The sequence below is a fragment of the Mustela nivalis genome (genome assembly GCF_964662115.1).
Source record: "Mustela nivalis genome assembly, chromosome: 1".
Taxonomy (NCBI): domain Eukaryota; kingdom Metazoa; phylum Chordata; class Mammalia; order Carnivora; family Mustelidae; genus Mustela; species Mustela nivalis.
The window spans coordinates 208,579,170-208,596,145 of NC_139020.1; the positions used below are offsets into that span (position 1 = coordinate 208,579,170).

Genomic DNA, 16,976 nt, shown 5'->3' on the forward strand with positions numbered 1-16,976 from the left:
TCTCTTTCCTTCCCTCTCTCTCTTTTTAATATTTTATTTATTTTTTTATTTTTTTAAGATTTTATTTAGGGTGCCTGGGTGGCTCAGTTGATTAAGCGACTGCCTTCAGCTCTGGTCATGATCCTGGAGTCCTGGGATTGAGCCCCACATCAGGCTCCCTGCTCAGCAGGGCGTTTGCTTCTCCCTCTGACCTTCTCCCCTCTCATGCTCTCTCTCTCACACAAATAAATTAAATCTTTTAAAACATTTATTTATTGGTCAGAGAGAGAGAGAAAGAGAAAGTGCACAAGCAGGGCGAGCAGCAGGAGAGGGAGAAGCAGGCTCCCTGCTGAGGAAGGAGCCTGATGCAGGACTCCATCCCAGGATCCCAGTATCCTGACCTGAGCTGAGAGCAGATGGTTAACCGACTGGGCCATACAGGTGTCCCTTTCTCTCTTTAATAGGAGAAAATATTCATGAGGGTAATCAAAATTCTATTAAAAAATAGATTTAGGGGTGCCTGGCCCAGGATCAAGCCCCATGTCAGGCTCCTTGCTCAGCAGGAAGCCTGCTTCTCCTTCTCCCTCTGCCTACTTGTGCTCTCTATCTCTCTGTCAAATACATAAATAAAAATCTTTTTAAAAAAAAGAGAGAAAGAAAAGAAATAGATTTAACGTGGAGGAAAAGGAACCCTCTTGCACTGTTGGTGGGAAAGTGAATTGGTGTAGCCACTACAGAAAATAGTACAGAGGGTCTTCAAAAAATTAAAAATAGGGGCACCTGGGTGGCTCAGTCATTAAGCGTCTGCCTTCGGCTCAGGTCATGATCCCTGGGTCCGAAGATCGAGTCCCACATGGGGCTCCCTGCTCAGCAGGGAGCAGCCTGCTTCTCCCTCTCCCACTCCTCCTGCTTGTGTTCCCTCGCTCACCGTGTCTCTCTGTCAAATAAAGAAATAATCTTAAAAAATTGGAAAAATAAAATAAAATGCTTACAGCAGTTAAGGTATGGAAGCAACCAAAGAACCCATTGACAGTTGACTAGATCAAGATGGTGGCATCCATATTTGATGGAATGTTACTCAGCCATAAAAAGAATAAAATCTTGCCATTCTTGACAGCATGCACAGACCTAGAGGGTATTATGCTAAGGGAAATCAGTCAGAGAAAGGCAAATACCATGTGATCTCACTTCCATGTGGCATCTCAACAAAGGCACAAACAAACAAAAAAATCGGAACAGGATGATAAATATAGAAAATGGGTAATGGGGCACCTGGGTGGCTCAGTGGGTTAAGCCACTGCCTTCGGCTCAGGTCATGATCTCAGGGTCCTGGGATCGAGTCCCGCATCGGGCTCTCTGCTCGGCGGGGAGCCTGCTTCCTCCTCTCTCTCTCTGCCTGCCTCTCTGCCTACTTGTGATCTCTCTCTGTCAAATAAATAAATAAAATCTTTAAAAAAAAAAATGGGTAATGGCCAGAGAGGGAAGAGTGGGTACATGAGAGACTTAAGGGAAGGGGGTTAGGGGGTACAAACTTCCAGTTATAGAACACCTACGTCACAGGGATTAAAAAGGACCGACCAGGAAATACACAGTCAATAGGATCGTAATGACATTAGATGGTGACAGATGGCAATGCCACACTTACCGCATAAGATACAGAATTGCTGATTGTCTGTGTTGTGTGCCGGAAGCCAATATAACATTGTCAATGACACTTCAATTTTAAAAATCGTACAATTAAAATATATTTTAAAAATTGGGTTTATCAGGCTGGTCATCAAAGGATAAATGCTGTCTGATTCCACTGCTATGAACTCCCTAGGGGAATAAATTCAGGGACACAGCAAGTAGATGGTGGGTGCCAGGGGCTGGGGAGGAGGAATGGGAGGGGAACTTAGGGTTTTAATGGCCCAGAGTTTCAGTTTTTTGAGATGAAAAGAGTTCTGGAGAAGGATGGCGGTTCAGGGCAGCACAATGCTGTGAATGTGTTCATGTCTCTGCATTGTACCCTTGAAATGGATAAAACGATCAAGTTTATGTTAGGTAGCTAAAGTTTAAAAAAAAAATAGATTTTTAAAAAACGGTGCAACACAGCTGTGACAGGGAAGGATGGAACAGTGGAGAGAGCCCAGAGGAGGGACGTGACCTAGACTCGGGCTGACAGATCAGAGAAGGCTTCCTGAAGAGGAGACGTTATCTCGGCTTGAGAAAAAGCCTAAAAAAAGCCAAGAGGAGCAGGCAATTTTGTGCTGTGTGGTTAGGTGCCGGAGGAATGAGAGAAAGAGAGAGAGGAACTGAAATTTAGGAAGTCAGGGTGTCTGGGGCAGTGGGTTCAAGCAGCGGCAGCTCGGGAGAGAGGTCAGCCAGGGCTGTTTCTCACTGTACCGGCCTCAGCCGCGCAGAGGCGCTGGGAGCCGCGGGGGATAGAAGAGGGAGGGAGGGTCAAGTTTCAGACCACGCCCTTGAGTAACGTGGAGCCGGGACTGAAGGGGGTGCGGAGGGGCCGAGTGGCAGAGTCCCAGAGGGGAGGCTGGGGCGGGCTCTAGGCCTCTCGGAGGAACTGGGGCAAGGCCACAGCCCCTGGGGACAGCGGAGGCGGGGCCCTGGGGCACACAGAGCTACTCTGTTCTCTGTCCCCACTGAAGCTTTCGGGTTCGTGCATTTTACAGCCAAACAGACCTTTTAAGTTTCAGATTCCAGGGCTTCTGGGCCCGGACTTTTGGGTTCTATTTACTGCCTGAAAAAACATCTCGGGGGGCGCCTGGGTGGCTCAGTGGGTTAAGCCGCTGCCTTCGGCTCAGGTCATGATCTCAGGGTCCTGGGATCGAGTCCCACATCGTGCTCTCTGCTCAGCAGGGAGCCTGCTTCCTTCTCTCTCTCTCTCTGCCTGCCTCTCAGTGTACTTGTAATTTCTCTCTGTCAAATAAATAAATAAAATCTTAAAAAAAAAAAAATCTCGGGGGAGGGGCACCTGGGTGGCTCAGGAGGTTAAAGAAAGCCTCTGCCTTCCGCTGGGGTCAGGATCCCGGGGTCCTGGGATCGAGCTCTCAGCTCAGTGGTGCACCTGCTTTCCCTTCCTCTCTCTCTGCCTGCCTCTCTGCCTACTTGCGATCTCTGTCTGTCAAATAAAATCTTTAAAAAAAAAAAAAAAAAAGGTCTCAGGGACCTAGAAGGCTCAGTGATTGTGGGCTGGGGCAAGGGCCCGGCAGCCTTTGCCATCCCCCTGAGTCACCTTCTGAGCAGGGGGCAGGTGGGAAGGAGAGTGGCGGCAATCGCCCTCTTTTGAGCAAAGACAACATAAAACCTTGGACTGTGCGGGGCTGGAAATTCTGTTCCACCACTGCTGACTGAGTGACTTTGTCACTGAGTGACTGTGTCCACGTCAGTCCGTGGCTCTCCTCCCCTTGGCAATGCTATCTGTCAAACGGAGATAACAGGCCTCCCTCACTCGGGCATTGTTTCTAGAAGGATTCCCACAGGGGAGACATTTAGGGCAGGGCTTGGGTATGGTGAGTGCCCCACAGGCGGGCGTGAGGTATTGTTAGTAATAGGAATACTGGTACCTGGCTATGCTGTTGGGAGTGGGTGGGGATTAAGTGCTTGACCTTCAGGACTCTAGTGCAAGTTCTGGCCCAACTGCCTCACAGATGTGTAGCCCTGGGCGAGAGGCTTGACCTCTCTGGGCCTCTGCTTCCTCCAATGGAAGAAGACATAGAAGGTCTTCCCCCTCGGGTCCTGATTTATCAGGAAAGCAAAGATGAGAAGACCAGAGTCAACGAGCAAAAACAAACAAACAAGTAAATAAAATAAATAAAAAGAAAATCACAGAAGACCGATGTAGCAGGAGAGCCGTTCCTGTGATCAAGTGCACGGTTAGGCTGGGGAGCCGTTGCTTTGATATCATCCGAGTTAGAGGCCCGTTGGGAGAGGAGTGGGTAGTTCTGATAGCAGCAGCTGCTGTCCTTGCCTCCCTCCCTCGAGTCCCCTCTGGGGACACCCACCACACCCCCAGAGGCTGATAAAGTTGTGGGGCTGAGTTTGCAGGAGTAAGGAAGGATGAGTGTCTGCCTGTGTCTTTTTTCTTTTCTTTTTTTTTTAATTATTTATTTGAGGGGGAGAGAGAGAGAGAGCAGGAGCAGGGAGACGGGAGGAGGGGAAGGGAGAAGCAGACTCCCTGCTGAGCAGGGAGCCCGATGTGGGACTGGAACCCAGGACCCCGGGATCATGACAGAGCCAGAGGCAGACACTTAACAGACTGAGCCACCCAGGCATCCCACTGCCATCTGTATTCTCAACTGCTTCACGGTAAATAATTATGGCAATGATAGCAAATAATACTGACAACATTACTGAGTGTTGGCTACATCCCAGGTCAGTTCCAAGAGTCGTGCTGGGGGTAATGACCCAAGCATCTGCATGATAACCTAAGGAGGTAAGAGCAGTTGACCCTGTTTCAGAGATGTGCGGCAGGGCAGAGCAGGTGCCTGAGGCCACCCAGCTGGCTGGTGGCAGAGCCCGGACTTGAGCCCAAGCAGCCAGTTCCCAAGGCCTCGTGCTGCACTAGCACATATAAACAAGACAACAAAAACAATATTAGTACTCGCTTTATGCAGGTTCTGCCTGAAGACTCTTTCCGCTGTCTTCTTCCTGCTCTTAAGGACATGGTGGGAAATTTCCAAATGTCAGCCCCTTCTCTGATCTCTCTGTTCTCACAGCGCCCCCTGCACCCTGCTACCAGCTCACTTGCTTTCTTCTTCCTCCACCTTTTTTTTTTTTTAAGATTATTCATTTATTTATTCGACAGAGAGAGAGAGGACGCCCAAGTTGGCAGAGCAGCAGGCAGAGGGAGAAGGAGAAGCAGATGCCCCACTGAACAGGGACCTCCCCCCAACCAACATGGGGCTGGATCCCAGGAACCCGGGATCATGACCGGAGCCGAAAGCAGACGCTTAATGGACTGAACCACCCAGGTGCTCTTCCCTTGCCTTCTTGATCAGAGATGATCACGACTGAGACAGTCAAGATGATCTCTGGTCATGATCAAAGGTCATCTTGTCTTTTGGTTTTTACGTTGTGTCACTGCTCTCACCCCCCTTGCAGAGAGCAGTGACAGGGCTTGATCTGTTTGCCATCCATAGTGGTACAGGGCTGCTTGATAAATATTCACTCACTGCATGCATGAATCAGTAGCAACAGCAGCATTACCAGCCTCCATGTGTTCAGTGCAGTACACAGAAGGTGCTCAATAAATGCTTGTTGCGTGAATAACTTTATAATACAGCCCCAATAATAATGACCATTGATCTTTTCAACAGTCTATCAACATCTTAGTGTCACATAATAGGAGTTTATAAATACTTTACTGGAACAACTAAGAGTACATTAGGAATAATAATAAAAGCGGTTACATATGTTCTGCTCCGAGTTCTACCCAGAGTTCCTCGGTGAAAGAATGTACTAGTCAGTAAATATCTAAGGGAAGAAAAATTAATTAGTAAATAGTTATTGTATGAATGAATGAATGAATGAATGCATTAACGATTTGCACAAATGCATTTTTTTTTCTCCCCTCTCCACAGAGCTGGACAGATATTATCGAGTACCCAGTGTGGGGCACTGGGGACACAGACAAAAACAGGACAAAATCTCTCCTCCATTGGGCCAGGTGTGCCTGTGGGAGAGACTGAAGAGAAACAAGATGAAATGTTTGAATGGGTGGACGGATGGAGAAGGATGAGTGGGTGGGGAGATGCATGGGTCGGGGGTGGGGGGAGTGAGCGGGTGGCTGGGTGGACGAAGGGATGGTTGGTTGGTCTGGAGACTCCTCCCATCAGCTCTCCAGGGTGCAGACGGAAAGTGAGGCGGGGCAGCTGTCCCCTCCGAGGCCCCGCCCTGCAGCAGTCTCCGCGTCGGCCAACAGCGCCGCTCACCTGGAGGCCTCCCCTTTAAGACGCTCTCACCTGGGCGCTCACCTGCGCGGGGCCGCTTCCGCAGGAAGGAGGAAGCGGCGCCGCCGTCGCCTCCCGGCGCTCCCTCCCCGCCTCCCGGGTCCGCCGGTTGCCACCATGTCCGCCTCGGCTGTCTTCATCCTCGACGTCAAGGGCAAGGTGGGCCGGGCGCGGGGGATGGGGGTGGGAAAGGACAGGTGAGGCTGCGCTCCCCTGGTCCCAGGGGCGGCCCCTCCTCGCGGGCAGGGAGGCTCCAGAAAGCTCTGGGAGCGTGGGAACACCCCTCCCCCAATCGCTGGAAGTCCCGGGTGGAATCCCACCTCCACTGTTTCCCAGCCGCGTGCCGCGGGCCGGGGGCTTTGCCTCCCTGGGCCTCAGGCTCCCTGTCCGCAAAAATGGGAATAACAGAGGTCCCCACCCAATAAGAATGAATACAGCTGGATGAGAGTAAACTACTTAGCACAAGAACCCAGCTGCAAACACGAGATGTTCAGTTCGTTGAAATTCTTTCTATCACCGTCTCAATCATCCACACGATTCATATTTGGGGGAAGACAGGGGCAGGAGACCCTCATTCCCGTTTGGGGCTGCCTTGTCCCTTTTTCGAAGCCCCCTCTCATTCGCCGTGGCATTTCATATCCATAAAAACTGTGATGGTGAAAGTAAGGTGTTTGAGGACCAGCTCTGCCCCCTGGGGGTTCTCAACCTTGGACTACACCAGCTCAGGAAGTAGGGACTGTTGGTATCAAGTGCTTACTGACTGACGAGCAGCACCTATAAGGGTATTTCTCTCTTTCTTTCTAGAATCTTTCTCTTTTCTTTGCCTCCTTCCTTCCTTTCTACCTACCCTTCCCTTCCCTTCTGTTGTCCCCACCTCACCAGTTTGGTGCCTGTGAAGCCTTGGGCAGGAGCTGGAATGCTGGAACCCATGTGTCTTGGTTCCATTCCCGGTTTCCCCACCTGTTAAGAGATATGGTTCACACCTTGGGGGGCTCCATCCTTCAGATGAAGACACATGAAGATGGTGATGCTGCCTGCCCCACAGACTGCAGTGAGATGCAAATCAGTCAGCAAACGTCCGGTCTGTAGGAGGAGATGGCTGGTCCGCACTGAGGACTCTGGACACGTTTGCTGTTGTTATCTTGCTCCCATTTTACAGAGGAGGAAACTGAGGCACAGAGCAGCAGAGTCTTGCCCCTGCCTGGCAGCCAGGAAGTAGAGTCAGAACCAGGCACTCTCTCTGATGCCCCTGGATGAAGGGGCCCAGATCCCCGTGGTGACCGCGACTTCTCTGCTCACCCTTAGCCCCTGATCAGCCGCAACTACAAGGGCGATGTGGCCATGAGTGAGATCGAGCACTTCATGCCTCTGCTCATGCAGCGGGAGGAAGAGGGTGCCCTGGCCCCACTGCTGAGCCATGGCCGGGTCCACTTCCTGTGGATCAAACACAGCAATCTCTACTGTATCCGGCCCTTAGTGGGATTCCTGGAGGCCTGGGATGGTGGTGGCTCAGGCCCAGAGAGAGTGGACGGAGGAAAGAAGTTGCACAGCACATCAGCGGTTCGGGTTGGGGAGGGATGGACAGGTAAGATTTTAGGATCCGTGCTCCATTTGAGACGTCCAAAATGGCACCTTTTCCTTAACTTTGCTGCCCACAGTGGTGGCCACCACACTGAAGAACGCCAACGCCTCCCTCGTGTACTCCTTCCTCTACAAGACGGTGGAGGTAGGTTCTGCCTTCCCATTGGCCAGCTGGTCTGTCCGTCCACTCGATTTGCCCTTCTCTTTCCGGATCCATTTCTCCTAGGAAGCTTTCCCTGACCTCCGTCAAAGCCCCATCTCTGTGTTCTCATTAGCTGCAAGGGCATCGTCTCTCTCCCTGTAGGGCAAGGACCAAGGAGGTTTCTAAGACAGTGCACTGCTCAGATCTGAGCCAGAAAAAACTGGGTTCCAATCCCAGGTGCCCACCCCACCACCCTTCTTGCTCCCTGGCCATGTGAACTTGAGCAAGTCATTTCTCTCACTGTCTCTAAACTGGGAGTTGCAACAAGTCCTACCTTGGGGTTGTTGGACAACATTAGTCAAATTCATATTTATGGGTGCCTAAAACAGTGCCTAGTATACAGTAAGTGCTCAATAACAGTTTGGTATTGTTAGCATTAGTACTGCTTATAGAGTCATATAATAATTGGGGGTGGGAAAGGACATTCTCAATGACTGAGAAAGCACCCAGGAAATACTTTTCAACAAACAAGGAATGTGTATTGATCTGTCCCCTGCTAGGCAAAGAGGGGACACAGCTGTGCATAAGAGAGGCACAGTCCCTGCCTGTCCCAAGGAGTCAAAGGGCACGAAGGAGGTGCAACAGGACATTATGAGAACTGGAGACTGGGATGCTAGTCTCACCTGGACACTCAAGGTGGGGGCGGGGGGGATGGTCGTGGCTTCACTGAAGAGATGACATTTGAGCTCAGTCCCAAATGACAAGAAGCCCACTGTGAGAAGAATGTCCCAGGCAGAGGGGAGAACATATGCAAAGACTGCCAGGTGAGATCAGAAAGAAGGCCAGGGGGGCTGGGACAAAATGAGGGATGGAGGGTTTTTTGAATGTCAGATGACTGATAGGTTCCTGCTGTGGTTATACCAACCACTTCCCAGAGGCTCTGAACTTGGGGTTCCCAAACCCCTAATGCTCATGGAGTCCCCGAATTCTTAATGTCCCAGTGCTCCTATACAGTAGGCACTTAATAGTTGCCTGTTGGGTTGCTGGCTGGATGAATGAGGCCCCAGCCATACCTCTGCTCGTGTCTGTTTCCCTGCACCCCCAGGTGTTCTCTGAGTACTTCAAGGAGCTGGAGGAGGAGAGCATCCGTGACAACTTTGTCATCGTCTATGAGCTGCTGGATGAACTCATGGACTTTGGCTTCCCACAGACCACGGACAGCAAGATCCTACAGGAGTGAGTGGGCCATGGGGACAGCCACGGGGAGACCCCCTCATGGAAGGAAGTCCGGGACGGTCTGGGAAGCATCCCTGGGTCCAGCTAGTCATCATCCCGGCCTCCTGACAGGTACATCACGCAGCAGGGCAACAAGCTGGAGACCGGCAAATCTCGGGTGCCACCCACTGTCACCAATGCTGTGTCCTGGCGCTCTGAGGGCATCAAGTACAAGAAGAATGAGGTCTTCATTGATGTCATTGAGTCTGTCAACCTGCTGGTGAGCCCCCTCTTCTCCCCCACTCCTTCCGCAGCCTGGAGGCAGCAGAGGAGCCCCTGTGCTTGTTGACCCCCATTTGTGCATCCTCAGGTCAATGCTAACGGCAGCGTCCTGCTGAGCGAGATCGTGGGCACCATCAAGCTCAAGGTGTTTCTGTCGGGAATGCCAGAGCTGCGGCTTGGCCTCAACGACCGAGTGCTCTTTGAGCTCACTGGCCGTAAGCTTCTGGAGGAGGGGAAACGGGAGGGAGAGGACCCCATCCTATCTGGGGACCCAGAGAAATGCAGCCAGTTCTCAAATAAGCACTCGAGTGCCCTCTGCTGGTCATGGCCAGTGCTGCGCTGCTGGCTCATTGTCGCAAACAGTGCTTCATTATTGGGTGTCTGGCTCAAGTACAAGGCTGAAAAAGACAAATCGCTGTCCTTGTGGAGCTGACATTCCAGTGGGAGTAGGAGGTCGGAATAGTATCCTATTTAAAAACCTGACAGCAAGAGCCAGATTCCATGGGTTCAGATTCTAGCTCTGCCCCTCCTGCTTCTGGCCAGCTGGGTTACCCCAAGCAAGTTACTCACCCTCTCTGGGCCTCAGTTTCCTTACCTGTAAAATGGCAGGTAATGGCAAGTGGTAGGGAAGGAAACGGGGGTAACGATCTGGGGTAGGGTCTCTGGGCCAGGCCTCCAGGGTCACCTGCCCGCCCGCTTGGCTCTGAGTTTCAGGGAGCAAGAACAAGTCCGTGGAGCTGGAGGACGTGAAATTCCACCAGTGCGTGCGGCTCTCTCGCTTTGACAATGACCGCACCATCTCCTTCATCCCACCTGATGGCGACTTTGAGCTCATGTCCTACCGCCTCAGCACCCAGGTGAAGCAGGGGAAAGCCCCATTATAGGGGTGAGAAAGGGCCCTAGAACCTCCAAGAACTCCCTTTTCTGCTGTCTGCAGGTCAAGCCATTGATCTGGATTGAGTCCGTCATTGAGAAGTTCTCCCACAGCCGCGTGGAGATCATGGTCAAGGTAAGCTCAGGGGAACAATTCTTCAAAGTGCATGGTCTGCCCCCCCGAACCCCGAAATCACCAGCCTAACCCCATCTCTCCCATCTCCTGGCTCCTCGCTTCCCTCCAGCCATGCTGGTCTCCTGGCTGATTCTCAAACATGTCAGGCACAGTTCCCTGTAGGGGCTTTGTATTGGCTCTTCCTTCTGCCTGGGCTGCTGTTCCAGCAGCCATGCCCACAGCTTCGGCCCACACCCTCTCCCACCCACTCTGGTCTCTGCTCTGCTGCCTGTCACGTCTACTTCTTCCTGGTGTGGATTTCTTTTCCCCAGGGTCAGACATGTAGTAGGTTCTCAGTAATGTGTAAATGATGGACAGAGTATTCGCTATACATATTATGATTTTATTTATTTATTTATTTTTAAGATTTTATTTATTTATTTGACAGACAGAGATCACAGGTAGGCAGAGAGGCAGGCAGAGAAAGGAAGGGAAGCAGGCTCCCTGCTGAGCAGAGAGCTCATGCGGGGCTCCATCCCAGGACCCTGAGATCATGACCCGAGCTGAAGGCAGAGGCCTCAACCCACTGAGCCACCCAGGCGCTCCCATATTATGATTTTAATGGAGCCTCTACTTTGTGAGGGGTCTAAGGGACAAGAGGGAAGAGATAAAAATAGGGTGTCCTCAAGAAGTTTTCAGGCCAGATGGGCAGACAGACAAACCATCAGCAAATCCTGGGCAAAATAGGTCTCTAATCGGCCCCACTTAATACTCCCTCCACTGCATCTGCCCTGGTCTCCCAGCTCTTGTCTTGGCCCCCCGCTGTCTGTTCCCTTAGAGGGCACCTGTGAGTGCTTCAGTCTGACTGTATCTCTCTTCTTCCTACAACCTTTCATGGTTCCCACTTCACTGAGAGTAAAAGCCAAAGTCCTGGCATCCCACAAGGTCCTATGACAGTCTGCCCTGTCACCTCCCCAGCTTTACCTCCCTCCACTGTCTCCCTCCCTCTCTCCATTCCAGCTATATCAGCTTTCTCTTTATTCACACCAAGCAAGGTCATACCTCAGGGCCTTTGTACTGGCTGTTCCCTTTGGATCGTACTCCTTCTCTGCCCTAGATATCCATATGGCTCCTTCCCTCATCTCCTTCAATTTTTTTTTGCTAAATGCCACCTCCTTAAAGGCCTTTCCTGATTTCCCTATTTAAAATTGCAATCCCCGGGGCGCCTGGGTGGCTCAGTGGGTTAAGCTGCTGCCTTCGGCTCAGGTCATGATCTCAGGGTCCTGGGATCAAGTCCCGCATCGGGCTCTCTGCTCAGCAGGGAGCCTGCTTCCTTCTCTCTCTCTGCCTGCCTCTCTGCCTACTTGTGATTTCTCTCTGTCAAATAAATAAATAAAATCTTTTATTTGTCAGAGACAGAGGGAGAGAGAGCGAGCGAGCACAGGCAGACAGAGAGGCAGGCAGAGGCAGAGGGAGAAGCAGGCTCTCTGCCAAGCAAGGAGCCTGATGTGGGACTCGATCCCAGGACACTGGGATCATGACCTGAGCCGAAGGCAGCTGCTTAACCAACTGAGCCACCCAGGCGTCCCAAATAAATAAAATCTTTAAAAAAAATAAATAAAATAAATAAAATTGCAACCCCCATGGGGCACCTGGGTGCTTCAGTAGGTTAAGTGTCTGCCTTTGGCTCAGGTTATGATCCCAGGGTCTTGGGATCGAGCCCCATGTCCGGCTCCATGCTCAGTGGGGAGTCTGCTTCCCTCCCCTGCCAGCTCATGCTGTTTCTCAGTCACTGTCTCTCAAATAAATGAAATCTTTAAAAAATAAAATAAAGTTGCCACCCCCTATCATTCCCCACCTCCCTCTTTGCTCTATTTTTCCCCTATGACTTAACACCAACTGACATGTTTTATTTACTTTCCTAGTGAATATATATATATATATATATATATAATACTTACATGTTTTAAAGAAAGTCCTCAGTGTATATATATATGTGTATATGTATGTATATAATTTTGGCACCCACTTTTTTTTTTAAAGATTTTATTTATTTATTTGACAGAGAGAGAGAGATCACAAGTAGGCAGAGAGACAGGCAGAGAGCGGGGAAGCAGGCTCCCTGCTGAGCAGAGAGCCCGATGCGGGACTCGATCCCAGAACCCTGAGATCATGACCTGAGCCGAAGGCAGAGGCCTAACCCACTGAGCCACCCAGGCACCCCTGGCACCCACATTTTTTTAAAGATTTAGAAAATTTTAATTTTTATTTTAAGACTGACTTTTAAGTGGTCTCCATGCCCATTCTGGGACTCAAACTCACAATCCGAAGATCAAGAGTTTCATGTTCCACCAACTAAGCCAGCCACACGCCCTACTGCCTACATTTTTAACCATAAATATTTTGTTCTGCAGGTTTCTGATCCTATCAGTGGACCGACTAGCTTTGTTTGCATAAGCTTGATTTGAACACGAGTCCCAGAAGCTGTAGTTTCGTGCCTCCCTTTCTATAGCTGTTGAGTATCCCACCCTGGGGATTTTTTCTGTTCCTTCTCTTGTGTGTTTTTTTTTCCAGTTCTTGGCCACTCTAGTTCTTGTTGCCGTGAACAGCTCCCAGGGTCCCAAACAAGAGCTTCTCCACAGTTTAGAGTCAGCCCTCTTTTACAAATGGGGAAGCTGAGGTTCAGAGGGGTGCCAATGTCCCCTACCTAGGAAAGAGGAGGCAGTAACCTACCTTGAACTTGGGTCTGCCTGGCTTAAGAGTCTCTGTTTTTCTTTTTCTTTTTTTATTTTTTTAAAGATTTTATTTATTTATTTGAGAGACAGACAGTGAGAGAGAGCATGAGCGAGGAGAAGGTCAGAGGGAGAAGCAGACTCCCCGTGGAGCTGGGAGCCCGATGTGAGACTCGATCCCGGGACTCCGGGATCATGACCTGAGCCGAAGGCAGTCGTCCAACCATCTGAGCCACCCAGGCGTCCCAAGAGTCTCTGTTTTTCAATTTCACTTTGTTCCCTGGTCTCAGGGTGTCAGGGAAGCTGCAGTGTGAATGAATGGTCACCTGGGAGGGTCTTGACACCCCTCAAAAAGGGGAAGGGGCCATCAGTGCTGATGCTTCCCGGAAAGAATATGCCCTCTGGTTTACTTCGAGGTCCTCTGCCCCTGATGCCACCTCCCAAACATCCCTCCCCAAATTGATCAATAGTGGTAGTAATCATAATGCTAGCTACTGTACACAGAACACTTAAAATCCCTGTGTTCAAAGTCTGTCCCGTGTCACGTGTCAGATACGGGTGACATAACTTATTCAATGACTTGTGAGACATGCGATCGTTGCCAGCCCGAGCCTGATGCAAGTACCTGCTCTGTCAAGTACCAGCTAATTCACTCGGACAGAGTGCCTCATTCTCCTCATCTGTAAAATGGACCTCAGGGATGGATCCTACTTTAGGGAATTAGCGAGAGGACCAAGTGGTTGGCTTGGGGCCCAGCATGTGCTAGGGGCTCATTAAATGCCAGCTCTCAAGTGAAAAATCCTCTGTGATGGGCATCATTTGCATTTTGGACCAGGCAAAAGAGTTGGACACTTTACAAAAAGAAGGCACTAACAACAGATCCTCTGGAGTCCTCTGTGGGTGTGACCCCCCCCCCCAGCTTGCCACGTGTTGGCCGTGCATCTCCAAGCAAATGCCTTAGCTTCCCCCATCTCCATTTTTCATCTGTAAAACGGGCAAGCTGATTGTTCCCACTTCAGGACTGCAGAGGCTCTCCCTGAGGTCGTGCGGGGAAAGGGCTTGAATATTTGCGGGATGCAGGAGTGAATTCTTCACACCCCACACCCTCTCCTCTGACAGGCCAAGGGGCAGTTTAAGAAGCAGTCGGTGGCCAATGGTGTGGAGATATCCGTGCCCGTGCCCAGTGACGCCGACTCCCCGAAGTTCAAGACCAGTGTAGGCAGTGCCAAGTACGTGCCGGAAAAGAATGTCGTTATTTGGAGTATTAAGTCTTTCCCGGTGAGTACTGGGATGGGTGTGGGATCTGAGGGACCTGCCCTTGCAGCTTGCAAGCAAGCCAGAGAACAAATAGCGAGCCTTGTGTGTATGCACATGGTTATCCTTTAAGGATCGTAAAGCTGGAAACCAGGCCAGCGTGGTGGTTAAACTCCCCGCCTCCCAGGTCTTGAGGAAACCAGCCCTGGGTTCAAGTTCTCCCTTGCCTTCTCAGCTAGACAGTCTTAGGAAACCTACTTCCCTTCACGGAGGCTCTGTTTGCCTATCTGTGAAATAGACAGGATCCTGTTACCCTCATCCTTGGGCTGCTGGAGGGTTTGGTCTGTCCCTGTGAATGGGATGGGGGTGGGAGGATCCATTAGGGCCTGGAAAGTGGGCGGGGGGGTCATCAGAAGCCCTCTGACCAGGCTTTATAGTTAGAAGCTTCAGCTGTACCTTGGCCAGAAAGCTTCACTTTCTGGTCTGAAATGGACAAAGAGCAGAGCCTACTCTGGGGGCCGCCGGGAGGATGGTCTGGGCAGAGGGAGGCTTCTTGGTGTGTCTGATGCCCCCATGTGCCCTCAGGGGGGCAAGGAGTACCTGATGCGTGCCCACTTTGGCCTCCCCAGCGTGGAGAAGGAGGAGGTAGAGGGTCGGCCCCCTATTGGGGTCAAGTTTGAGATCCCCTATTTCACCGTCTCTGGAATCCAGGTGAGTGTGAGCAGGTATCTTCCCTCCTTGGCCTCAGTGGGTTCCCCATTCTCCTATGCCTTGGCTCAGGTCACATCTGTTCCCTGGCCTGCACCATCTCGTCCCCCCAAAACCACCCTGCATCTATTCCCTTACACTGTGCCATCTCTTTCCCAGTGTCCTGGACTGCCTCCCTGCTCCCCTCCCGCCGCTGCCCGTGCCACACCTTTGCTCTAGCCCATGTCACCACTCATAGACCATGTCACCACATTCTCCCCTAGCTGTGTTACATTTAGTTCCCTCACCACAGCCAGGCTCCCTGCACAGCCTGGGCCTTGTTTCATCCCCTTTCAGGTTCGGTACATGAAGATCATTGAGAAAAGCGGTTACCAGGCCCTGCCATGGGTTCGCTACATCACCCAAAGTGGTGGTAAGGCAGCTCGGCTCCCTAGGATGCTGGGTCAAGGAGATCCAATGGGTGGTCTCAGGGCTTTGGCCATACTTGGGTCAGAGGGTCACCACAATTCAACAGACCTGGCCTCATCTTGCCCATCTTTAAAATGGGGGCAGTTGCCAGTTCTAGAGTACTGATAGGGTTTGGACACACAGCACCCCCATCTGTACCTGGAGACAAGCTTGTTGCTATGGTTACCTTCCCTGGGTTGAACCCTTTTCTTAGCCTTGTTGCGTACCCATGGGTTGATCATGAGCACTGGGGTGGGGAATAAAGGCAGAAGGGGTGCTTTCCCTCTGTTCCCTTTCCCCAGTTGGAGATGGTCCCTGCTTATTGTTTCCCTGCAGATTATCAACTTCGGACCAGCTAGGAGAGAGAAGAGGTGCGGACTTGGACATGGGGCCCTCCCTCTCCCCAGGCTGGGATTGTAGACTTGAGAGGGAGGAAGATAGGGGGTGTATACAAGGGAAGGCCCCAGACTTAGCAGTTTCTTGCTCCCAGCACCCAGCACCTGGCTTCCTCCCTGCCTTTCCCTCCACCCATAGGCTGGGAGGAACAGTCTCCCTACCTCCTTTTGCCTCCTGGCTCCTCCCTCCTCCAATTTTATATGAAGAAATAGAGGAGGGTCTTGAATACCCCCTCATGAGTGCCTTCTTGGAGTGACCTGCCTTAGGGGTGTCGGGACCCCTCCTTCACAGCTGCTGAGCCCGGAGGCCATGCTGGCCCACCCAGAGTTTTAGGATGGTATTAAAAAACAAAATGAATCTAGCTGCTGCGTATATTCTTGGCTGGGGACTGGGAATGCCAGGAACACCCGCTGAAGGGCTGGGATGGGAGTGGGCAACGCAGATCCCTTCCTCAGGCCCAGGGGCGGCACGTCTGGGGACAGTGCAGTTTCCCCCCAGCTCCTTGGGCCCCGGCTCCAGCCTTGTTCCGCCAGCATCAATTTCCCTTGTAGCAGCCAGAGGGCGCCTCTTCTAAGCCAGATTGTGGCGTTCATAACCCTCCCAGGGTTCCCTCGTGAAAAATAAAACGTAAGTGCTCAGTGCGGTCCACAATCCTTATCTGCGCTCCCCGTCCTTCTGGTTAACCTGTCTTCACCCCCTCCCACTCTCCGCCCATAGGCCTCAAGCTTCCCGTGCATGGCAGGTGTGCTCCCACCTCTGCCATTGCAACAGTAATGCCCTTCACCTGCCATGTACCTCCCCCGCCCCCAGATATTCACAGGGCTCCTTCCCTCACCTTCAGATCGCAAACGTCACCTCCTCGGGGAGGCCCTCCCAGACCTGTTTCAACGGCCTTCCTTTCCCAAGAGACTATCACTTATCTGTTTTATCACCTCCATTGCGTTTACCACCCTGCAAAGATCACATTACTGTCTCCTCCCGACCTAAATGGGGGGGGGGGGTCCTGCAGCGGGGACCAACTGGCCGGCTCGCTCTCCAGTTGGTGCGCCTAGTGCAGAGAGGGTGCTCAGTAAAAGTCTGAATGCAGACGTCTGTAAGCGCCGCCTGCGACCTCGACTCTCGCCTTCCAGGCTCGTCCACGTGACGGCTGCAGCTGGCAGCGTGAAATTTTGTCTCTGCCATGGCATTCATTTGCTGTGCCAGGTTTGGTCCAATCTGAGCCCGACCGTGATTCCTTCTCACCCACTCCATTTCCCCGTTTTATTTTCTTGACGGTGCCTAACGCTACCTAAAATTATGTAGTT

At 51.6% G+C, this 16,976-nt stretch overlaps 1 protein-coding gene across 4 annotated transcripts; it reads left to right on the forward strand.

Annotated features, from left to right (window-relative positions):
• The first annotated feature begins 5,860 nt into the window (after window positions 1–5,860).
• Window positions 5,861–16,033, forward strand: AP1M2 (adaptor related protein complex 1 subunit mu 2). 4 transcript variants are annotated; one of them, XM_082731556.1, is made up of 12 exons: window positions 5,861–6,086; window positions 7,233–7,389; window positions 7,586–7,653; window positions 8,756–8,886; window positions 8,998–9,145; window positions 9,236–9,362; window positions 9,862–10,004; window positions 10,085–10,156; window positions 13,987–14,145; window positions 14,707–14,832; window positions 15,166–15,241; window positions 15,613–16,033. In XM_082731556.1, exons 1-12 carry the CDS (start codon window positions 6,045–6,047, stop codon window positions 15,633–15,635), a joined length of 1,272 nt encoding a protein of 423 aa, XP_082587682.1. In that variant the 5' UTR covers window positions 5,861–6,044; the 3' UTR covers window positions 15,636–16,033. The 4 variants fall into 4 exon arrangements, with proteins under 4 accessions (XP_082587682.1, XP_082587681.1, XP_082587683.1 ...); XM_082731555.1 differs by having other exon boundaries at window positions 5,867–6,086; window positions 9,856–10,004; XM_082731557.1 differs by having other exon boundaries at window positions 5,964–6,086; window positions 7,087–7,389; window positions 9,856–10,004.
• The last annotated feature ends 943 nt before the right edge of the window (window positions 16,034–16,976 follow it).

Excerpts from the sequence above, each read along its gene's own strand:
- AP1M2 (XM_082731555.1), top strand. The coding sequence starts at position 6,045 with ATGTCCGCCTCGGCTGTCTTCATCCTCGACGTCAAGGGCAAG. Across the intron at positions 6,087-7,232 it reads TCCTCGACGTCAAGGGCAAG|CCCCTGATCAGCCGCAACTA; the intron begins GTGGGCCGGGCG and ends GCTCACCCTTAG. Across the intron at positions 9,363-9,855 it reads GCTCTTTGAGCTCACTGGCC|TTTCAGGGAGCAAGAACAAG; the intron begins GTAAGCTTCTGG and ends CTTGGCTCTGAG.